The 23,909-nt window shown below is 44.4% G+C and overlaps 1 protein-coding gene across 1 annotated transcript in view; it reads left to right on the forward strand.

Annotated features, from left to right (window-relative positions):
• The window catches only part of COL4A1 (collagen type IV alpha 1 chain), a 170,389-nt gene that overhangs the window by 93,490 nt on the left and 52,990 nt on the right, over window positions 1-23,909 (forward strand). The window contains exons 27-32 of the mRNA XM_035110373.3: window positions 2,522-2,614; window positions 2,913-3,017; window positions 5,809-5,906; window positions 10,820-10,970; window positions 11,838-11,951; window positions 12,714-12,881. Coding sequence (XP_034966264.1) covers window positions 2,522-2,614; window positions 2,913-3,017; window positions 5,809-5,906; window positions 10,820-10,970; window positions 11,838-11,951; window positions 12,714-12,881 — 729 coding nt within the window. The remainder of the gene's footprint in view (window positions 1-2,521; window positions 2,615-2,912; window positions 3,018-5,808; window positions 5,907-10,819; window positions 10,971-11,837; window positions 11,952-12,713; window positions 12,882-23,909) is intronic.

Consider the following 23,909-nt stretch of genomic DNA (forward strand, 5'->3'; position numbering starts at 1 on the left):
TCTGCCCTTTCTCCTCGATAGTGAGAGTCTCAGCAGAGAAGCAGAGGGGAAATATCTTTCTTCTCACTCACTCACTCTTAAACACCTCCTCACCCACAATAATACCACCACCAGACTTAACATGGACACTGGTACCAGAGCCTGTAATAAACCCAGATGCCAACTTTGCTGCCACATGCACCCTGACAACACCATTCCTGGCCCCAACAACATCCAACATACCATTTCAGGAATATTTAATTGCTCATCTTCTAACATTGTGTATGCCGTCAAATGCCAACAGTGCCCTTCAGCTCTCCATATTGGACAAACAGGCCAAACCCTACGCCAAAGGATAAATGGACATAATTCTGACATCAGGAATCACAAGACAGAGAAACCAGTAGGAGAACACTTCAATCTCCCAGGACATTCTATACAAGATCTCAAAGCAGCTGTCTTATTACAAAAGAATTTCAGAAATAGACTGGAGAAGTTGACCATAGGGAGACCTGGTCTGAATAAAGACATTGGATTCTTATCTCATGATAAAGCTGTCTTTAGCCATCTCACCCCTTGCTTTTCCCTGTAAGACCAATTGCAGTCGTTAACAGTCATCAACGAGTTTCCACACCTATCAGTCTATCACCCATTCCCACCACCCTTCTGAGTAATACCCCTCCCCACCCTCTCACTATATATAAGGGTCTGGTGACTTCTGTTTCAGTGTATCTGACGAAGTGTGCATGCACACAAAAGCTCATACCTATGACAAACTTGGTTGGCCTTTAAGGTGCTACTGGAAGGATTCTTTTTATTTTGTTCCAATGGTTTGATTATTTAAAGTGCCAATATCAGGGGAAACAAAGCTGTGAACCATCTCCCGGCAGGAGCTGCAGAGGGTAAAGGGAGCAGCGAGAGCTGCGAAGAGACAGAGAATCAATCACCGGCCACCAGTCCTCCATTCCCAGGAGCGAACCTGTCACCCAGCGTGCCGTCCCAGGCCGCCAGCCTCCCGGTAAAAAGACACTGCTCGACACTGCAGCCAGCTTGCACACTGAGCTGCTTGGCCGGCGTGGCTTTGCTTCTGGCTCTGCCCAGCAGCAGGAACCAAGAAGAAAGGGCCCCCTGCTTAAAGAAGCAAAGCGTGCGCTGAGCAAGTGAGCGAACAGCCAGCCGCCGAGCGAGGTTTTTTACCGGGCGGCGGCTGGCTGCTCGCTCGTAGGGGGTGCCAAGTGTCACCCCCCCCCAGAGTGGAACCCGGGGCACAGCGCCCCCTATGCCCCCTTGCTACGCCCCTGACTCATGAGGGTGGGAAATGATTGATGGAGGACCCTGGGTGAGAGACAGGAAAATGTTGGTCTCCCAGTTGAGAGGCTGGGAGGAGAAAGGAAAGAGCCCATGTGAGAGCTGCGAGGAGCTACTTACTTTCTTCTGTGGGGATAAGAATTACTTTTAGAGAAGACTCCGTATTTTATTTATCCTTATTTGTATTTTTTTTGCTTCTATTTTATTGTATTATGAAAAAGTTAAATAAAAATCTAATTCAAAAAAAGACTTGGAAAAAATAAAAATAGGTTACTCTTACTTGAATTTTGCTTTTTTTAAATGATGTTATTGCTTTCAGACTGAGACTGTTGCTTCAGAGAAGTAGCTATATTATTTCTCTAGTTCTTACCCCTTTGCACAGCTAATAGGCTCTTTACACTTTTATTCTCCTAGAGGACTTCCCTTGACGTATGCCATGTAGAGCAGAGTCTCTCAGTGCCACTTCTTGCTCTAGCTGCCCTCTGATCTGGCCATTGAAGACTGTTCTTTGTTTCGGTCAGAAGCGAGCTATTATTTATCTCTTCACACAGTTAAAACTTCCCCTCCCAGCAATGTTTATAACTAAGTTTAAATTTTAAACATTATTTTTTCTCTCAGAGTGTAACCACTTCTTCATAGCAGCTGCCACAAACCAGACAAGGTGGTCTCTCCCATTGGAGAAGAATTTGAGCAAGTGATCTTGTGTCCTCCAGAGGGAGGGACCACCCCCAGGTTAAGGAAAGCCTTGGTAGCACCGCAGAGAACAAAAATGCACAGGTTAAAAAAAATAGTCTATTTCTCACAACTTCTATTCATGTGTAGGTGTTATAATATTTTCAGCTTTATATATAGGGAAGCAACTTAAAACATTATTTGCTGGTGTTCTTGGGGGGAAAGAACCAACGTAAAATGCCAGAAAGCTTATTTGGGAAAAGAATCAAAATGACTATGTGCTAGTAATAGTGTAACAATATGGTAAAATGTTATTCTTAGCTGGGTGTCCTATTCATGTTTGTCCAGAAATAAGTCTTGCTGTGTTTAGTGGGGCTTACTTCCTAGTACCGGTATGTATGTTTAGGATTTCAACCTGAGTTACTCTTCTCTTCTTCCTCTTTCATCCATTAAATGTAGGAGAGTATATTCTTGAGATAAAGTTACTGGTACTTATTATGAAAAGCAACTGAGTGATAACATAGCAAATTAACAAGCATGTATCTTTTTCATGCATTACAAGGACCCAAAGGTGAAGCTGGGCGTGTCATTTCTCTGCCTGGTTCTCCAGGAGCAGCTGGTATTCCTGGCCCCCCTGGAATTCAGGGCATCCAAGGTAGTTTATCTCATATTAATGTGGGGAATTGTTCTGTAGCTCTCCCGTTCCACCCAAATTCTCTTGTTTGTGTTAGAACCAGTACTTTTTCTTCTTAAAATGTGTTTAGGGGTACTCTCATGTTGACTCAAGAAAATCACAATTTTATAGCTCAAATTGGGGGAAATAAATATAGTAAATGGACAAAAGTACAAAGATTCACAAAATGTTCAGGGGTATCCATACCCCTGCGTACCCTCCCCCCCAAAAAAGCACTGGTTAGAACTAAACATGGGTCATTTTGTTTTTAAATGCACAGGTGACAAGGGAGATCCAGGGATCCCAGGAAGGCCTGGCCTGCCTGGTGAAAAAGGCCAGACAGGTCCACCAGGAATAGGGTTTCCTGGCTCACCAGGGCTCCCAGGTATGTTATGCTTTATTTTGTGGTTGTAAGAGAAGGCGTAATCCGATAGGAAGCCTATAAATAATAAAATAAAAATTAAATAATGTAAAATGTTATTTGTAGTAAAACATGGTTGGCCGTTTAACAACTGGAGAGCACCTCTGCTTCTTGAGAGTGGTGTAAATCTAGGAAATCCTGCTATGTAGGGAAAGGTAGAAGACTAAAACTGTTGTTCTGGAACAAATAATAACAGAATAAATGATGTGGGGATGGAACTGTAGCCGGAGATAGGAAAAGAGGTGGTAAAGGAACACGTAGGTACTTTAAACAAATTCAAGTCTCCATGGCCTGATGAACTGCATCTAAGGGTACTAAAAGAACTTGCAGATTTAACCTCAGGGCCTCTGTCTGTAATCTTTGAGAATTCTTGGAGAACAAGGTGAGGCCTCTGCAGATCAGAGGTGGGCAAATGATGTCCCCATATTCAAAAAGAGGAAAACAGAAAACCTAAGTGATTACTGACTGGTGAGCTTATTGATACCAGGAAAGGTCCTAGAAAAGGATGCTGTGATTACTAAGACCCAGCATGGATTTTTCAAAAACAAGTCATGCCAGACAAATCTCATCCCCCCCCCCTCTTTTTTATGAACAATGATCAAGATTCTGGAAACCAAGCCTTATGAGGAACTTGAGGGAGTTTAGCCTGGAATAGAGGAGACTGAGAGGAAATATGATAGCCATCTTCAAACATCTTTAGGGCTGTCACATGGAAGAGGGAGCAAGCTTATTTTCTCCTGTTCCAGGACACAAACCAATGGATTCAAGTCATAAGAAATGAGATCCCAACTAAACGTTAGGAAGAACTTTTTGATGGTAAGAACTGTCAGACAGTGTAACCGACTCCCTCAGAAGTTGGTGGATTTGCAAGAGTGGATGGCTCCTCCAACTGGAGGGTTTGGGTAGGCAGGGTCCCCTGAAAAGGATTGCCTCCTCTTCCAGGGGGAGGAGCCATCCTGCTCTCCAGATCTTCCCTGCCTCTGATTGTATAGGTTGGGTCTCCTATTCTCTGCAGAACTTAATCCTTTTTCACTTTTTAGAGTGGTTTCTGATTGTTTTGGTTGCTTCAAATCCTCTGCCAGTAGTTGTTGTCTCTGTCTGTTGTCCTGCGTAATAATAATAAGTAGAGGGGGTTTAGGAACAGGAGAGGAGAGCCCTTCCCTGTTTCCCATTGTAGAAAAGAAAAGAGAAAAGTTTCCTACTATTTGTCCCTGTTTTTTCTCCTGGGTTTATATTTGGCCCCTTTTTTGCCAGCACGAGGATTTTTTCCTTGCAGTGCATTGCAACTGGGACTGTCAGGATTGTGTTGCAGCAAAGCTTGCTGCTCAGTCTCCCTGTCAGAAGTGTTTGTTTCCCCCGTTTGTATGAAAGCCAACAGTCTTTGTTGAACAGGAGAAAGAAGTGGCTCAGGTCACAGTATCTGCATAGAATTGAAGGAAAGAGATCAGCTTTGCCAGCAAAGCTCCTTTCTTCTCCCAATCAGTTCTCAGTGATCTTAGCTAATGTGTCTACCACTGTTGCAGCCACCCAGTGAAGCAAGAGTGATGCAATGCTTGTTGTTCCTTTGACAGGAAAGGCCATTGTCTCAGTTTTTATAGTGGGAGAGGCATCGGTGATATATAAGGAAGGCACCTGATGAATCTCCCTGGGGAGAGCATTCCAGAAACAGGGAGCCACTGCAGAAAAGACCTGTTCTTGTGTTGCCACGCTCTGGACCTCATGTGGAGGAGGCACACAAAAGGGGGCCTCAGATGATGAACACAGAGTCCAGATCTATTTATATGGAGAGAAGTGGTCCTTGAGGTATTGTGGTCCTGAGCCATTTCAGGCTTTATAGGTCAAAACCAACACTTTGATTGGGCCCAGAAGCTAATTGGCAGCCAGTGCAGTTGAGCCAAACTGCCTTGCCATGGTGACCAATCCTGGCATCCAAGTTCTGCTCCAGCTGAAGTTTCTGAACTATTGTTAGTGGCAGCCCCATGTATAACACATTGCAGTAATCCAGCCTAAAGGTTATCAAAGCCTAGACAACAGAATTTAGGCTACCCCTGTTCAGATAGGGGTGCAGCTGGGCCACCAGCTGAAGCTGATAGAAGGCACAACATGCCACTGTGGCCACCTGAGCCTCAAGCAACAGCAGAGGATCCAGGAGTACCTCCAAGCTACCTACCTGCTCCTTCAGAGGGAGTGTAACCCCCTCAAGAGCACATCACCTCCCAGCAATCTGGTCTGGGGAAGCACCCACTAACAGTGCCTCTGTCTTATCTGGATTGAACTTCAGTTTGTTGGCTCTCATCCAGTCCATTACCAAGGCAAGACATTGGTCCATTATTGTGATGTGTGAATGCAGCCAAAGAGTGTGGGTTAGCTTGGGTCGCACCCTCCGATAGTATGCAGCCCTGGCAGACTGCTCTTCTAGGCAGGGGGGGGGGAAGGTTCCCCGCCCCTGTCTTTAAAAATGAGCAGGTTGATGTAGAAGCAGTAGGTACTCCGTCAGATACCAAGCACCCTCTCTGTTTTAGTATTTATTTAATAGAATTTATACACTGCTTGATTATAAAACAACAACAACTTGAAGTGGTTTGCAAAAGATAAAACAGTAAAAGCAATAAATATTTACAACCCTACTTTAAAACATACAAGTTAAAATACTAAAACAGATTAAATTACTGCTTTAAATTCCCTGTATTTTTAAAAACTGGATTTCTAACTTAACTGCGTATTGAGTCATATTATCATGTCTTTGATTTTGTAGGTTTTCCTGGTCAGTCCGGCCCACCAGGTGTAACTGGAGAAAAGGGAGAATCCGGTTCTCCAGGGTTACCAGGTGCACAAGGGTCACACGGACAAAAGGTATTTGTTAAGAGCTTCATCTAACTTCTACCAATAGCTGCAGGTACTTGCAGTCATGGAGGTTCAGACGTTGGCCATCCAGGGAGGCACTGCTGATGCATGGCTTGACAACCTCTCCTGGATTATTCAGGCATGCTTTGTGTTTCTCCAGATGGTGGGGCTCTCACCTGACACCAGCTCTGTCTCATTTGGGCAAAGTTGGAGCTCTTAAGAATCCAATTCCATTTCATGCACAATTGTATTTTTCCTTTTTCTTTTTTGGCAGGGACTTTGGGGCTAGATTTATTTGATTTCTTACCCACTCTTCACCATGAGATCCAAGGGCGGGTTAAAACAATTTTTTAAAATACAATATTAAAATCAATTATGACAACTTTAAGTCAAGAGAATAGGATGAGTTCACACACACATGGATGTTAGGGCGCTAACAGGTCAGGAACACTGGAATCAGGAACAGGATGATCAAGGACAACCACACACTTCAGCACAGCAGTTGCAGGTGCTGGCGAAGGGGGCAGCCAGCCTTCCTTAAGTAGCCAGCTCATCACCACGACTTTTACGAGCTGCAGCTGCCTTCACCTGTACCCTCCGTTTCTCAGTTCTACGCTCTACAGCTGAGAAGGGAGGAGGGGAGGGGGCCCACCGGCTCCTCTCCTCACAAGGGCCTGATTCCGCCTCAACTCCTTCCTCCTCCTGCTCTGGTCTTCCCTCTTCCCTATCTGATTCTTCCTCTTCTGAGGAGTGCCGCCACCAGTCTTCTCCAGGTATGAATTCCTCCATTCCCCCAGACTCTTCCGTGGTTGCTGCTTCGCCTAGGGGGGCTTGCCACCACTCCTGCTCGCCTGGCGCAACCCTGACAGTAGAGTGCCAAAGGTGAGAGGAAGGAGATGACTATTACCACATGTCAAAAGCTACATAAGGAAGGTGCCAGACACACATCTCTAGGGAGGAAGTTCCGCAGCTTAGGGGCTCCCGTGAATAATGCCATCTCCTGGGCTACCACCCCTGAACTTCCTTAGTGGTGGAACTTCTTCTCAATTTTTTCTGTTTACCAGTAATTTCTGAACCTTTCTTGCTATCTCCATTAGCCTCTTCTGCTGACATGATGCATCTTCTCCCACCCTAGGTCCTATGGGAAATGTTTATTCCTTCCAAATCAATTCTTCATCTCCCTCACAAAATTGTATGAGAAATTTCTTCTGCTGGCACCTTGGTTCTGTGATATTACAAAGTTCGTGATTATTCTACAACTTCACAGTAGATTAACGAGTGATTTGGGAATGGCAGAAAGATGGTGGACAGTTTTTTTTGTTTTTGTTTTTACTTTTTAGCTTATTAGACATACAGTCATACCTTGGGTTAAGTATGCTTCAGGTTAAGTACACTTCAGGTTAAGTACTCCACGGACCCGTCTGGAACGGATTAATCCACTTTCCATTACTTTCAATGGGAAAGTTCTCTTCAGGTTAAGTTCACTTCAGGTTAAGTACAGACTTCCGGAACCAATTAAGTACTTAACCTGAGGTACCACTGTATTTATCATTAGCATTTGAATTTTTTAATTAATACACAAAAAATACAACACCAGTTACACCGTTACCAAACGAAAAACAAGTAGAAATCGTAATAAAAGAACTAAAAAACACAAAACGTTAAAGCGAAAAATAATATTTTAACTATAAGCCCGACCTCCCACCTACTTCTTAATTCAATTACACATAACTTGCTGCCGATACAAACTATCATCATATTTTAACTAATTCTTAATTTGTCTTAGGTCTCACATCATTTTTAAGGCTACTACTGAAATTAGTCAAATGCTGCAACAGAATTCAAGCTACTGTAAACATTTTTCAAATATATTTTAAAGACTTCCTATTTTGATACAAATGTCTGTTTTGGTTTATTCTTTATTTTTTCAGATAAGCTATCTAGTTCTGCATATTCAGTCAATTTTTGGATCCATTCTTGTGTAGATGGAAGTTTATCAGATTTCCAATTTGTAGCAATTAGAACTCTTGCTGCAACCGTGGCAAATAAAAAGATATCTTTTTTTTAAAGGAATGTCCAAATCTGTAATTCCCAGAAGATAAGCTTCTGGTTTTCTGTCGAAGGAGATTTTTAACATTCTTTCCAATTCTAAGTGGTTGTCTTCCCAAAATGCCTTAATTTTATTTGCATTGCCACCACATGTGGTAAAAAGTGCCTGGTTTTTCTCCACATCTCCAGCAATCGCTTGGGACACTTTTATACATCTTAGAAAGTTTCCAGGGTATTAAACACCATCAATGTTGCATTTTTTGTTTTAAAAAAACTCTCTTAGGATATAACAAGCTGTGAACTTCCGATTATTTTTCCAAAAAATTCCCATTGGGACATAGTTATTGCATACCCGAAGTCTTGCAACCACTTGACCATGGCCACTGTAACCTCCTCCTCCTTGACTTCCCAGTCAAGGAGGAGTCCTTACATTTTAGAGAGGGCTTTGCTTTTGGAATTTACTAGCTCAGATTCAAATCTTGAAGTTTGACATTTAAACTTGATAAACAAAACCTTTTTGTTTAAATTTCTCAAATATTTGATGGTATTGGAACCAATTGGAAATATACTCTCTTAGTTCCTCAAAGCTTTTTAGTTTTATTTGGTTGTCTTCTTCCTTTAAGAGTATTTTATATGTAGGCCAGATTTCCTGAGTATTTCTCCTTTTCACTGCAGAGGCTTCTATAGGAGATGTCCACCACGGGACTGTGGGTTCTAACAAATTTTTGTATTTCTCCCAAACTGCAAATAACAATTTCCTGATCATATGATTCGTACAATTTCTATATATTTTGGCTCTCCCGTAAATTAGGTATGCATGCCATCCCCATTGATTACCAAAACCCTCTGAGTCTAGGAGATCTGGGTCTTGCAAAGTACACCACTCCTTTAACCAAGTGAAGCAGGCTGCCTCATAGTATAATTTCAGATCAGTTAGGGGAAAGCTCCTATGTCCTTTATATCAATTAAAATTAGGTGTTTGATTCTGGGTCTTCTCCCTTCCCATAAAAAACTTGGAGATATCCTTTCGCCATGTCTTGAGGCAGCCTGCTTTACCCAGTATTGGGATCATTTGAAATAAAAATGTTAATTTGGGGAGGATGTTTATCTTTATAGTGGAAATCCCCAGAAATGAAAGCTTCAGCCTACTCCAGGTTTCAAGGTTGTTGTTGTTGTTTTATGTCTAACCAAGTTTTTGTATAGTTATCCTGGAATAGGTTTATAATTTTTTGGGGGGGGGGTGATCCAAATGTCCAAGTAGTTTGCTTTTTGGCATATTAGCATTTGAATTGAATTTTGCTATAAGATCCCCTAAATAATATTTATTGATTTATATTTGTATGCTGCTAACTCATAAAGAATACACACACACACACACACACACACACACACACACACACACACACACATATGTTGCACGTTGACTTTAGGCATATACATGTAAATTACATGCATTTAATTTGCACTGTTTCAACTTTACATGCTTGATGGCTGGCTGGCACAAATGAAACACATGGAAAGCTTAAAAGCTATTTCCTGGTGCCAAAAGAGCTTTTAAGCTCTCCACCTTGCTTACTGGATCTGGGAGACTCTTCTGAGATGTCAGGTGGCCCCTTGCTTGGGGTGGGGTACGAACTGTTGGGTGTTCCATTGCCACATGACCTGGAAGCTGTACACCAGCTCCCTTGGCCAATAATGCAAGATGAGCACCGCAACCCCAGAGTCAGTCATGACTGGACCTAATGGTCAGGGGTCCCTTTACCTTTATATACCATTTTGGCTTTACATGCTATCACTGGAACATGACCCCTGTGCAAGTTGTGAGTTGACAATAAAACATAAAACAACATAAAAATAATACAAAATAGTAATTCAAAACAAGAAAGTTTTAAAAAGCTCCATAAGCATAAAAAGGTTTTAAGGAGACACCTGAAAGTCAGTAAAAAGGATGCCTGCTGAATCTTTGATGGAAGAAATTTCCCACTGCCTAGAAATGGCTAGACTAGATGCTCGGCTTCTAGCTGAACTCAGTCAAACCTCTGTAATAGGGGGGACAAGTAGCAGTGCTCCACTGGATTATCTCAGTAATCGAGCCAAGCTATAACTCTTGTCAGGCCATAAGGTATCGTGAACCCAACTCATTTGGGACTTTACACAAGAACCTTGGACCTGGCTCGGGAAGATATAGCCAGCTAGTGTAAATGTTTAGCAGAGGTCACTGGTTAATTGTAAAAAGAGAGAGAAAACCCTCAAAGGGGTTTACAAAAATATACTGATGGAATTTACCCCCATCAGCGGCCTCACAGCTGCATTCTGCACTAGGTGGAGCATCCAGAGCACGTTGCAGTAATCCATTGTGATGGATAGCCATGCCTGGACTGCAGCAGCTAGGTTATCCCAATTCAGATTCATCTATAGGTGGCATACCAAATGGGGCTGGTAAATGTAGGCCTAGCTCACTTGGGCCTCTGATGACAAAGATGGACCTCCCCACAAGCTGTGTCCCTCTTCTTTAAGAAGAAGTGCAATCCAATCTGGAATGCAACTAGTCTATCTTCCAGACCCAGGAATCACTTGCCCACAGAGCTTCCATCTTCTCAGGATTCAGACTCAGTTTGTTGTCTCTCATCCGCCACTGTAAAATAGCAGTAGAGACTAAATAGTGCCCTGCAGAACCCCACAGAACAAGAACACTCTCCTCTTGCTACTCTCTGGACTCAACCATGCAAGGAACTGGGCCTCCAATGCCCTTCCTACACACCACTTGATCCAGGACACTGTAAGAATCCTCTCTGGATTGCACTGTTGTCCTTATTTGTTGATGGGATGCTTGCTATCATTTTAATAATGTATGATTATTCTAATATGTTAAGGGTGAACCTGGATTAGGTCTCCCAGGCCCTAAAGGTTTTCCTGGTCCACAAGGGCGAGATGGACTTCCCGGATCAAAAGGTGATCGAGGTTTGCCTGGCATACCAGGAGAAAAAGGATTTCCAGGTGTGACTGGCCAGCCAGGATCCCGTGGTAAGCGTTTTGCCATTACTAGCTAAATTGTTATGATGCAGGGTTTCCCCCCTCCATCAATAATTCACATTAGGTGACATTTATGGCCAAACATAACCTGGGTGGCCTTATACCTCATTTATTTCCCACATTACTCTCAATCTCTCCCTTGTTATTTCTTCTTTCTTCACTTCAGGGAAGTCTGTGCACCTTTTTTCTCCCATTTGATTTTTCAAAATACAACAATGGAAGCACCATGTTGGCTCTATACAATAGATTGACTCAGTTGTAGGTTCCATTAAATTAAATGGGACTCCCAAATAAGTGTTTGTAAGGTTTTAGCCTTAGTGACGTTGAGGGTATATGGAGTATTGTAAATCACTTGGGATACCTCATGGGAAATGAAATAAATAATTCACTCATTCATTCTACAACGAGTTGTTGACATCCATCTATCTCAAGATACAATGGAGTGCATCTCGGGGGGTGAAGTCAAACTGCTGGAAAATCTGAGCACCTGCTGTGGCTGCAGAGACCGGGAGCTCCTGCATTGTTTTTGCTGTGTTTGCAGTGCCAAAGTGACCTCCCTGGGGTGCAAGCCTGGGCAGTGTGCATGGAGGTCCTGAGTGTATGGAGGTCTTGGTCTCACTGCTGTGGTCCAAAGGAAAGCAGAGCAATGTGTTTGGCGCCAGCTTGGCTGCAGAAGTTGCCAGGAGGAGGGGTACAATGTGCCATCCAACCACCTTAGGGACTCTACTCCAGATTTGTGTAGGGCTTACTCCTAAACCATTTCTTCTCCTGAAAGGCAGCGGGTAAAGAGTCAATGGCAAATAATCTTTCTAATTAGGAATACCCAAGTTAACTATCACTGTTTGACTTTCCACTTAGGTGACCCTGGTCCTTCTGGAATACCAGGTCTACAGGGCTCCCCCGGTTTACCAGGAATAGGCCCTCCTGGCCCTCCTGGGGTTCCAGGACAATCTGGTCCTCCAGGACCAATAGGTAAATTGTTCCTTTTGTATTGTTCCATTTCCATTTATGTTTGTAAGATGTACAGTGTAATATACCGTACATTTAAACAAAATGCATTCATTTGGATGTGCACTGTGCAATTCTCTTTTTAAGGAACTGTATGGATATTTATGTTTCTGAGTTTTGTCAGCACTCTGAATAAAACTGTATGTAGGATGATTGATTTTAGAACGTTTATGTACTCCTCCTATAAGGGTAAGTCGCATTGAACAATGTGCAGCTTATGTCTGAGTAGACATGCATGGAATTACAGTATTGCAGCAGTCCTTAGCCCTCCAGAATTGGCCTGCACAGTCACTTACGAACTCACTGTTCATGGAAGACTATCTTACTTGGCTACAAAAGATCGCCAAAGAAATTCAGTGGACCTTACTTCCAGGAAACTGTGTACAGGATTGCAGTCTTAGCATTCTTCTAAAACAATACATTCAAATTTGACAGAAGATTTCATTTAGGAAAATTCAAGTTTTGTTTCATTATTATTATTTGAATAATGGATGTTTGTACACTTTTTTCTTTTGCAATAATTGTTGCATTATAAGTTTCTTTACATTCATCAGTAACCTGACATGAATAGTAGCAGGAGAACAAAAATGGATAGGGTAGCACAATTACTCCAAAAGCAAGGATTTCCCCACCCACATTTTTGAGCCATGTGTCTTTTGTTCTTACTTGTGTTGGACATTTTATTATCAAGAGCCACATTGTATCATTTTCTCTTTATTCCTGCAGGACCTCCAGGAATCAAAGGGGAAAGGGGCTACCCGGGTGTTCCTGGGCTAGACATGCCAGGGTCCAAAGGAGATAAAGGTAGCCAAGGATCTCCGGGGCTGCCAGGATTACAAGGACTGCCAGGCCTACCTGGCCCACAAGGACAAGAAGGACGCCCTGGTGCCCCAGGTACACATCCTTCCTTCCTTCCAGTGACTAGTTATTGTCTGTCATATGATCCCCTCTTTTACAGAGTGAAATATCATGAGAAAGAAGGAAATGGAGTTGCATAGAACTCTGTACTTTTTCCTCCTTTGTTTAGAGCACTTTCATTTCAAAAATACAAAGGGATACAAAGTGCTGAGTGTCTTTATTATGCTTGAAAAAGAAACGCATGCCTGACCAAAAAAACCCCACAAAAACCAAAGAGCAATTAGGATGTTGTCAATGTGAGGAGGAACAAGTAACCAAAGAGTTAACTGTGTACTGTCCACCTGACCACTGAGGAAGATATCATGTTACAGAATGTACTGGAAGTGTTTCTGTGTGTATCAGTTGGTTTCGTTTTTGCCTGGGAGACGGTCGCAAGATGTCTGCGAGCTCACCAGGTTGTTTGTTGTTTTCTCTGTAAAATAAACTTCAGTAGTTATTAGAACACCTTGGACTCTGTGTGTTCTTAAGAGGCTTTTTATCCAACGGCTATACAAGTTTCCGCTGTGTGTGAGAAGAAGAAGACTCTGCTGTTTGTTTTCACTGCCAGCCCGGGTCTACGGAGCAGAGGCGCTAGAGAAAGCGTGCCGGGCGGTTTTTAGTGGCTCCTAATTGAGTCATAAATAACTCAAAGGAGTCCTATATTCGTCACAGGTTATGGATGACAGGTTCTGGGAGATAAGAGGTCCTGAACCTAATCAATCACCAAAGCAATAAAAGGTGATTGCAGCTGTAAAAGCCTTGGAGAAAGCCGGTGTAAAGAGCTAGCTGGGAGAAACCTGTTGTTTTGCAGTCGGCAATTAACAGATGCACTCGCTAGCAGAAAGACCCTGGACTGGAGGCTGGGATCCGCAGTCTACCCAGAGGAGCAACGTCAGCTATTCTGAGTGAGTACAGTACAGTGCTGGACACGGAGCCCGGGGGTGGACAAGATGGCGTAGCAGCTCCAGGAGTCATTTGTCGTGCCGTTCCAGAGGTTGAATGGCGACAACTATGCAGAGTGGAGAGAAAGGGCAAGAATGTGGTTGCTAGGAAAGGATTTGTGGACTTGTGTGTCAAATCCTCCAACCCCTGCCGCTGATAATTCAGCAGCTGAAGCGCAGAGGTTTGCGGCAGAAACCAGGAAAGACAATAAGGCTCTGTGTGCCATTGCCATGAGCTGTGATACTACGCAATTGCCCTATGTGCAAAATGCTGAAAATGCTAAGCAAGCCTGGGACAGTCTGGAAAGGGTCCATCAGAGAAAAACAGCTGGAGCTAAGCTGCATGCTATGAGGCATCTCTTTGAGTTGAGACTGAGACCAGGGCAACCCATTAAGGAGCACATTGGCAATGTGATTGATGCATTCCATAAGCTGCAGCGGCATGAGCTTGTGTTCAAAGAGAAGGAAAAAGTTTATATCTTGCTGTCTAGTCTGGGAAACGTCTATGAGCATTTGTGCCTAACGTTTGAGGCAATGCCTGAAGATGAGCTTACGCTTGCTTACGTTTCTGGTTGTTTGGCGGATGAGGAACTGCGACGCCAGAAAGAATCGGCTGAGAAGGGGGGCCGTGGGCGCAGAGAAGCCAGTGGGGGTGCAGTAAAAAGCACTGAGGAATCCACTGTGAGTGCGTGCGCAACAAGGCTTTGTTTTCGGTGCCAGCAGCCTGGGCACGTAGCGAGATTCTGCCCAGCTCCGGAAGCAGCCAAGGTCACTCAGCCAGGTGCCAGGCAACCCAGCGGACGTGGTCGTGGGACCAGCCAGCAGCGCCGAAGCAGAGGGCGTGGGAAGACTACAGATAAGCCTGTCAGCCAACATCTTTCTGCTGCCTTAGCAACGGTTAGAAACAAAGGACAGGACAGTTTCACTTTTATTATCGACTCAGGCAGCAGCCATCATCTTGTACCGCCTTCAGGACAGATCCTGAACTGCAGGCCACTTGAAGATGAAAAAAGCCTGCATCTTGCTGATGGTTCTTCTGGAACAATTAAAAGCAAGGGTGTTTTTTATATGCAATGCTTAGACACTAACCTTGATGTTTATGTTGTACCAGGCATGGAGAATGGTCTTTTAAGTGTGTCTTGCTTGTTACGTGAGGGCTTTGAAATACGTTTTGCCAATGGTGTTTGCAAAATTGCCAGAGATGGGGCTGAGCTGGTAAGCGTTACTGTTGGGTCTGATGGTCTGTTTGTCCTAGATGGGAGGGGGCAAGCAGGTGGAAGTAACACTGGTGATGCTCAGGCTAAAAGCGCTAATACCCCTAAGGGCACAGAGGGCGCTATCCATAAGGATTGTATTCATGCTTGGCACAGAAGATATTGTCACATGTCTTTTCCTTATGTGAAAAAAGCCCCTGATTTTGTCAAAGGTTGCAGGTTCAAGCCATGCCATAAACACCTGCAGTGCCGCGCATGTGCGAAAGCGAAGACGAAGAGATGCTCTTATCCTAGGTCTGAAAGGAAGAGCACAAAACCATTTCAGTTAGTGCACATGGATATTTCTGGGCCTATATCTACGTCAAGTTTAGGTGGTTCAAAATATGTTTTGTGTCTTCTGGATGATTTCAGCCATTTTTCTTGGGTCATAACACTGAAAGAGAAGGGGGAGGCTGCCAGAGTGATACAAGAGTGGGTAGCCGAAGTAGAACTACAGTTCTCCGTCACTGTCCAGTGTTTTCAGAGTGACAGGGCGGGAGAGTTTTTGAGTGCAGAACTACAAGGGTTCTTCCGCAGCAAGGGAATTAGGCACAGGAAGACCGCCCCTTTTAGTCCACAAGAGAATGGTTTAGCTGAAAGAAAATTTAGAACACTGTCTGAACTGGTAGAGGCAACGTTGTTTGATGCAGGACTACCCCAGAAGTTTTGGGGGGAGGCTTATAAATTTGTGAATTATTGTTCAAACCGCGCTTTTAATTCAGTTGTGGAAAACACACCCTACTACATGTTGTATGGCAAAGTTCCGAAGGTGCACTATTTCAGAACTTTTGGGTGTGAGGCTTGGGTTCTAATTCCAAAGCAGAAGCGCAGAAAGGGAGGATCAAGATCCAGGAAAATGATCTTCTGTGGTTACGAACCAAACTCAAAGGCTTGGAGGTTTGTACCAGCAGAGGGGGACCAAACCCGCGTTCACATTAGCAGGAGTGCTACGTTCTGTGAAGAGGGCTGGAGATGCATTCATGCTAACCCCGAAGTTCTTCTTGACTGGTCTTCAGGTTTTGACCAGGAAGGAAACTCAGGTGGCTGATGCTGGAGTTCCAGGTGCTGCAGGACCAAATCCAGGTCAGGCAGCTGGTCCAAGTGGTGTAGCTCCTAGGGAAGTGAAGCAAGTAGTCAGAAGCGCACCGACTTCACCCCAGGTCAAGCCTGGGAAGTACAGCAAACGTGGTAGGTCACCCACTTCACCCAAAGCAAGCCCAGAGGGGGCTGCAAAGCGTAGTAAGTCTCTTGACAGTGCTGCTAGTCCGAGAGAGCCACAGTCAGAGACAAGCAGTTCGGATTTAGAGGGGGAAGATGTGGGACCAAGGCGTTCAAAACGTACCACAAAAGGTAAACCACCTGAAAGGTTTTCAGCTGTCAATGTATGGGCGAACCTAGCAGTGTGTGAGCCTGAAAGCTTTGAAGAGGTGCAACAGTTGTCAGTAGAGGAAGCTGGTAAGTGGAAAGTTGCAATGGAGAAAGAGTTGAACTCCATGCAATCTCTTGGTGTGTATAGTCTAACACAGTTGCCAGAAGGCAAGAAAGCAGTCAGTTGTAGGTGGGTCTACAGGCTGAAACCCACAGTGACTGGAGAGCCTCAGTACAAGGCTAGATTAGTGGCTAGAGGTTTTACTCAGAAGAAAGGAATCCACTACACAGATGTCTTTAGTCCGACTTCGAGGAGTGAATCTTTCAGGATGCTTTTAGCGACTGCAGCGCAGAGAGGCCTAGTGGTCAACCACTTTGATGTGGACACCGCTTATTTGAACTCTGACCTCCAGGAGGAGTTGTACATGTTGCCTCCTCCAGGGTTTGAGAGTGACGTGCCAGGTCAGGTGTGGAAGCTGCACAAGTCGATCTACGGTCTGAAGCAATCCGCTAAAAATTGGAATTCATGTCTTGATTCTGTTTTGAAGAGCCTAGGTTTCAGGAAGAGTCTAGCTGACAGTTGTCTGTATCTCAGAGGTGAAGGAGAACAGCAAGAACTGTTGCTTGTCTATGTAGATGACCTGATCTGCTTAGCAAAAAGCCAGATGCAAGTGCAGAAGTTTGCAAAAGAGCTAGGCAAGAGGTTCAAACTCAAGAATCTAGGTGCAGTGAATGTTTATCTAGGTGTGCAGATAGACAGAACTGAGGATGGAAGTTTTTTGCTCAGTCAGAAAGGCAAGATTGAACATTTGCTTGAGAAGTTCAGAATGTCTGACTGTAAAGGGGTCAGAACACCCATGGAGACAAACTTTGTGAAAGAGTCACAAGTGAAGGACAAAGTAGCGTTTGAGAGTCCTGAAGTGTTTCAGTCAGCGCTAGGGAGTCTGTTGTATTTGTCACAATGGAGCAGACCAGATATTGCTTTTGCAGTCAATTTGCTCAGTAGAGAAGCATCGAAACCTAGCGTGCATGCTTGGAATGGCATTAAGAGAGTGCTTAGGTATTTGCAGGAGACCAAAGAGTATTGTTTGGAAATGTCAGCGCAAGGTGAGCCACAACTCACTTGTTTTGCAGATGCTGATTGTGCCAATCAGGAGGACAGGAAGTCAGTGACTGGTTTGGTAGTCAAGTTTGGAAATGCCCTGATTGGTTGGCGGTCGCGCAGGCAAAGCCTAATAGCCATGTCTTCCACGGAAGCCGAATTCTGTGCGTTGTCTGCGACATGCACTGAGTTGGAGTACTACAGATGTTTGGTCCAGGAAATCTGGGGTGATTGTAGCCAGCCCATCACTGTTTGGGGCGACAATCAACCATCTTTGAGACTGGCAGAGTCTGGACAGTTCAAGGCCAGAACCAAACACTTAGACATCCGCTTCCCAAACGTATGTCAGAGCATACAGGCAGGCTTGGTAAAGTTGAGGTATTGTCCAAGCCAAGAGAACCTAGCAGATGGGTTCACAAAACCCTTGAGTTTCCAACGGCATGGGGAATTCTGTGAAGGGTTGGTTTTGGGGTAAGTTTGGATACCCGCTATCCCCAGTGTTCAGGTGAGAGGGGGTGTGAGGAGGAACAAGTAACCAAAGAGTTAACTGTGTACTGTCCACCTGACCACTGAGGAAGATATCATGTTACAGAATGTACTGGAAGTGTTTCTGTGTGTATCAGTTGGTTTCGTTTTTGCCTGGGAGACGGTCGCAAGATGTCTGCGAGCTCACCAGGTTGTTTGTTGTTTTCTCTGTAAAATAAACTTCAGTAGTTATTAGAACACCTTGGACTCTGTGTGTTCTTAAGAGGCTTTTTATCCAACGGCTATACAAGTTTCCGCTGTGTGTGAGAAGAAGAAGACTCTGCTGTTTGTTTTCACTGCCAGCCCGGGTCTACGGAGCAGAGGCGCTAGAGAAAGCGTGCCGGGCGGTTTTTAGTGGCTCCTAATTGAGTCATAAATAACTCAAAGGAGTCCTATATTCGTCACAGTCAAAGGGTTTCAGAGTGAAGTGCTCTTGAGGTTTTAAGCTGTGTTCAAGAGATGTACATTCACAGTAGTCCATTTTACACTGCCTTCTTCCCTGACCCTGCTTGTGTAATTCATAAATATGAGTGGGAAAAACCTTGCATATATGCCTATTCTTTCTACCTACTTCCTACATTTCTGCTCTAAAGCAGGCATCCTAGAACCTGAATGTCATGTAAGAAGTGGCAAATTCAGTGAAAACTTCACATCCCGATGGAACTATAAGCACACTCAGCATCCCATACGAATAAAAAATATATACAAAGTTCAAACAAATTATATTTCCAATGTTATTGGTTTATTCTGTTGTTTGAATAGTTTATATCTTGCCATTCAATGCTCCAGTCATTTCAAACAATAAGAAAACATATGGTTTTAATCTAGTTAAAGAAAATATAACTATTCAAAATCAAATTTAACCCAATGTGCAGCAAATAATAAAACCCAGAAATAATCTTATGTGGGTTTCATTGTTGTTGTTGTTGTTTTTTAAAAAAACTTCATCCACCTTCAGAGGTGTGGGGAATGGCAGGGCTTTCTCTGTGGCAGCCCCTAAATGGTCCTCTCTGCAGAATTCTTGCTAGTATGTTCAGTATCCCTTTCACGGATCACTGCCTTGTCGTGGCGAAGGGGCTTGAATAACTCGGAGAAGCTATGAGCTATGCCATGCAGGGCCACCCAAGATGGACAGGTCATAGTGGAGAGTTTTGACTAAATGTGATCCACCTGGAGAAGGAACTGGCAAGCCACTCCAGTATCCCTGCCAAGAAAACTCCATGGACAAAGACAACAGGCATATAAAAGTTATGACGCTGGAAGATGAGCCCCTCAGGTCGGAAGGCGTCCAACATGCTACTGAGGAAGAGCGGAGACCAAGTACAAGTAGATTTAGAGCTGATGAAGCGGCTGGGCCAAAGCCAAAAGGTCGCTCAGTTGCGGATATGCCTGGAAGCAAAAGGAAAGTCCGATGCTGTAAAGAAAAATATTGCATAGGAACCTGGAATGTAAGAACCATGGATAGAGGTAAGCTGGATGTGGTCAAAAATGAGATGACAAGAATAAATATTGACATCCTGGGCATCAGTGAACTAAAATGGAAGGGAATGAGTGAATTCAGTTCGGATAACTATCATATTTACTACTGTGGGCAAGAATCCCGTAAAAGAAATGGAGTGGCCCTCATAGTCAACAAAAGAGTGGCGAAAGCTGTACTGGGATGCAATCTCAAAAATGATAGAATGATCTTGATACGAATCCAAGGCAGACCTTTTAACATCACAGTAATCCAAGTTTATGCACCAACTACCAATGCTGAAGAAAGTGAAATTGACCAGTTCTATGAAGACTTACAAAACCTTCTAGAAATGACCTCAAAAAAGGATGTGCTTCTCATTTTAGGGGATAGAAATGCTAAAGTAGGGAATCAAGAGATAAAAGGAACAACTGGCAAGTTTGGCCTTGGAGTTCAAAATGAAGCAAGGCAAAGGCTAATAGAGTTCTGTCAAGAGAACAAGCTGGTCATCACACTCTTTTCCATTAACACAAGAGACGACTCTACACATGGACATCACCAGATGGGCAGCATCGAAATCAGATTGATTATATTCTCTGCAGCCAAAGATGGAGAAGTTCTATACAGTCAGCAAAAACAAGACCTGGAGCTGACTGTAACTCAGATCATCAGCTTCTTCTAGCAAAATTCCAGCTTAAACTGAAGAAAGTAGGACAAACCACTGGGCCAGTAAGATACAATCTAAATCAAATCCCCTATGAATACACAGTGGAAGTGAGGAACAGGTTTAAGGATTTAGATTTGGTGGACAGAGTGCCTGAAGAACTATGGCTGGAGGCTCGTAACATTATACAGGAGACAGCACCGAAAACCATCCCAATGAAAAGGAAATGCAAGAAAGCAAAGTGGCTGTCCAATGAGGCCTTACAAATAGCGGGAGAGCGAAGGCAAGCAAAATGTGAGGGAGGTAGTGAAAGATACAGGAAATTGAATGCAGACTTCCAAAAAATAGCAAGGAGAGACAAGAGGGCCTTCTTAAATGAGCAATGCAAAGAAATAGAGGAAAACCACAGAATGGGAAAAACCAAAGATCTTTTCAAGAAAATTGGAGATATGAAAGGAACATACAAAGATTACCATAATAAAGGACAAAAGTGGAAAGGACCTAACAGAAGCAGAAGACATCGAGAAGAGGTGGCAAGAATACACAGAGGAATTATACCAGAAAGAGATGGAGGTCTCGTACACCCCAGGTAGTGTGGTTGCTGACCTTGAGCCAGACATCCTGGAGAGTGAAGTCAAATGGGCCTTAGAAAGCACTGCTAAACGGAAAAGGTCAAGAATTAAGTATAAACATTTAAGAGATGCTAAAGAAAGAGGCGGTTTCTCCCTGCCAGATTTGAAGTTATATTTTGAAGCAGCAGCTTTTTGTTGGTTGAAAGAATGGTTTTTGCTAGACAATGATGATATACTTGACTTGGAAGTATATGATAATGTTTTTGGTTGGCATGCATATTTATAGTATGACAAAGTGAAGGTTCATAAAGGCTTTAAAAGTCATATTATTAGAAAATCTCTGTATTATGTATGGAATAGGTATAAAGATTTGTTGGAAACAAAAACGCCCAGGTGGATTTCACCAGCAGAAGCGAAGGCACATAAAAGATTGAATATGTCAACAAAGTGGCTAAAATACAGTGATTTATTGGTTGAGGAAAGAGATGAAGTTAAAATCATATGAAGTGTTGAAGAGTAAAGTAAATGATTGGTTTCAATATTATCAAATTAATGAAATGGATAAAATGGATTAAAAAGTTGGTTTTCAAATGAAAAAGTCAAAATTGGAGATGGAATTGTTAGAATCAAAAAGTAAAAATTTGTCAAAAATGTATAATTTATTGTTGGAATGGCATACGAAAGATGAACAAACAAAATTGGTAATTATTAAATGGGCATATGATGTAGGGCATAATATAATAATAATAATAATAATAATAATAATAATAATAATATATTATTTATACCCCGCCCATCTGGCCGGGTTCCCCCAGCCACTCTGCGCGGCTTCCAACAAAACAGTAAAATACAGAAATCCATCAGACATTAAAAGCTTCCCTAAACAGGGCTGACTTGAGATGCCTTCTAAAGGTCTGGTAATTGTTGTTCTCTTTGACCTCTAGTGGGAGGGCATTCCACAGGGTGGGTGCCACTACCGAGAAGGCCCTCTGCCTGGTTCCCTGTAACTTGGCTTCTCGTAGCGAGGGAACCGCCAGAAGGCCCTCGGAGCTGGACCTCAGTGTCCGGGCAGAACGATGGGGGTGGAGACACTCCTTCAGGTATACCAAGGCCGTTTAGGGCTTTAAAGGTCAACACCAACACTGAATTGTGCTCGGAAACGTACTGGGAGCCAATGTAGGTCTTTCAGGACCGGTGTTATGTGGTCTCGGCGGCCGCTCCCAGTCACCAGTCTAGCTGCCGCATTCTGGATTAGTTGTAGTTTCCGGGTCACCTTCAAAGGCAGCCCCACGTAGAGCGCATTGCAGTAGTCCAAGCGAGAGATAACTAGAGCATGCACCACTCTGGAGAGACAGTCAGTGGGCCTGTGCCTCCATGGACAGCTGTGAGTCTAAAATGACTCCCAGGCTGCACACCTGGTCTTTCAGGGGCACAGTTACCCCATTCAGGACCAGGGAGTCCTCCACACCCGCCCGCCTCCTGTCCCCCACAAACAGTACTTCTGTCTTGTCAGGATTCAATCTCAATCTGTTAGCCACCATCCATCCTCCAACCTCCTCCAGACACTCACACAGGACCTTCACCGCCTTCACTGGTTCTGATTTAAAAGAGAGGTAGAGCTGGGTATCATCAGCATACTGATGGACACCCAGCCCAAACCCCCTGATGATCTCAAAAGCCGCTGAGAGATCCAGCAGAACAAGGAAACAGCTCTCACCTTTGTCCCTAGCCCGCCGGAGATCATCGACCAGTTTCAGTCCCATGATGAGGCCTGAATCCTGACTGGAAGGGATCCAAATGGTCCGCTTCTTCCAGGCGTGCCTGGAGTTGTTCAGCAACCACTCGCTCAATCACCTTGCCCAAGAATGGAAGATTTGAGACTGGGCGATAGTTGGCCATATTGGCCGGATCTAAAGATGGTTTTTTAAGAAGCGGTGTAATAACCGCCTCTTTCAGCGGGTCTGGGAAGGCTCCCTCATGGAGAGAAGCATTTACCAACCCGCGAAGCCCATCGCCCAGCCCTTCCCGGCTAGCTTTTATAAGCCAGGATGGTCAAGGATCAAGGAGACAGGTGGTTGGTTTCACTCGCCCAAGCAGCCTGTCCACATCCTCGGAGGTAACAGATTGAAATTGATCCCACAAAACTTGACTAGACAGGGCTCCAGCACTCTCCCGCCCCGGCCCTGCTCCCACTGTGGAGTCTACCTCTTCCCGAATCTGAGCGACTTTATCTGCAAAAAGCTTTGCAAAATCATTGCAGGAGATCATGTGGCCCGTACTGGGCCCGGATGGAGCAGATGGTTCCGCTAAATTGCGAACCACCTGGAAGAGTCTACTGCTGCTGTTTTCTGCAGATGCGATGGAGACGGTGAAGAAGGTCCTCTTCGCCGTCGCCATTGCCACTTGGTAGGCTCGAACTTGAGCTCTAGCCCGTGTCCGGTCTGATTCAAAATGAGTTTTCCGCCACCGGCGCTCTAGCCGTCTCAACGACTGTTTCATCGCCCTGAGCGCCGGGGAAAACCACGGGGCTGTCCGGGCTCCATGCAATCTGAGAGGGCGCTTCGGGGCCAGACAGTCAATAGCGCTGGTTAACTCCACATTCCAGCGGGCCACCAGGGAATCAGCCAATTGGATCCATTAAGTAGCGGGGGCGGACCATCCAAATCGGTCCCACCTCCCTGCAGAGGGGAAGGGTTGCGGAGAAGTCCAGTTGCACCAGAAAGTGATCTGACCATGGCACTTCTTTTGTTTCGCTTTTACTTAATGTCAGATCACCAACATCCATAGAGGTAAACACCAAGTCCAAGGCATGTCCGCGGCTATGAGTTGGGCCAGACTTATTCAGGGACAGCCCCATGGTGGCCATGCTTTCCACGAAGTCCTGAGCGGCTCCTTGTAAGGTCGTGTCGGCATGGATGTTAAAATCCCCTAAGACAACCAAGCTAGGTGTCTCCAGGAGCACATCCGACATGACCTGAAGCAGCTCGGGCAGGGAATCCTTGGTGCAGCAGGGAGGTCGGTACAACAAAAGGAATCCTGTACTGCCCCTATTGCCCAACTTCCAGAACATGCACTCAGAAAACTCAGTCTTACCAATAGGACGCCTGGTGCAAACTAATGACTTCCTAAAAATCACTGCAACCC

The sequence above is a fragment of the Zootoca vivipara genome, chromosome 3 (genome assembly GCF_965207765.1).
Source record: "Zootoca vivipara chromosome 3, rZooViv2.hap1.1, whole genome shotgun sequence".
Taxonomy (NCBI): domain Eukaryota; kingdom Metazoa; phylum Chordata; class Lepidosauria; order Squamata; family Lacertidae; genus Zootoca; species Zootoca vivipara.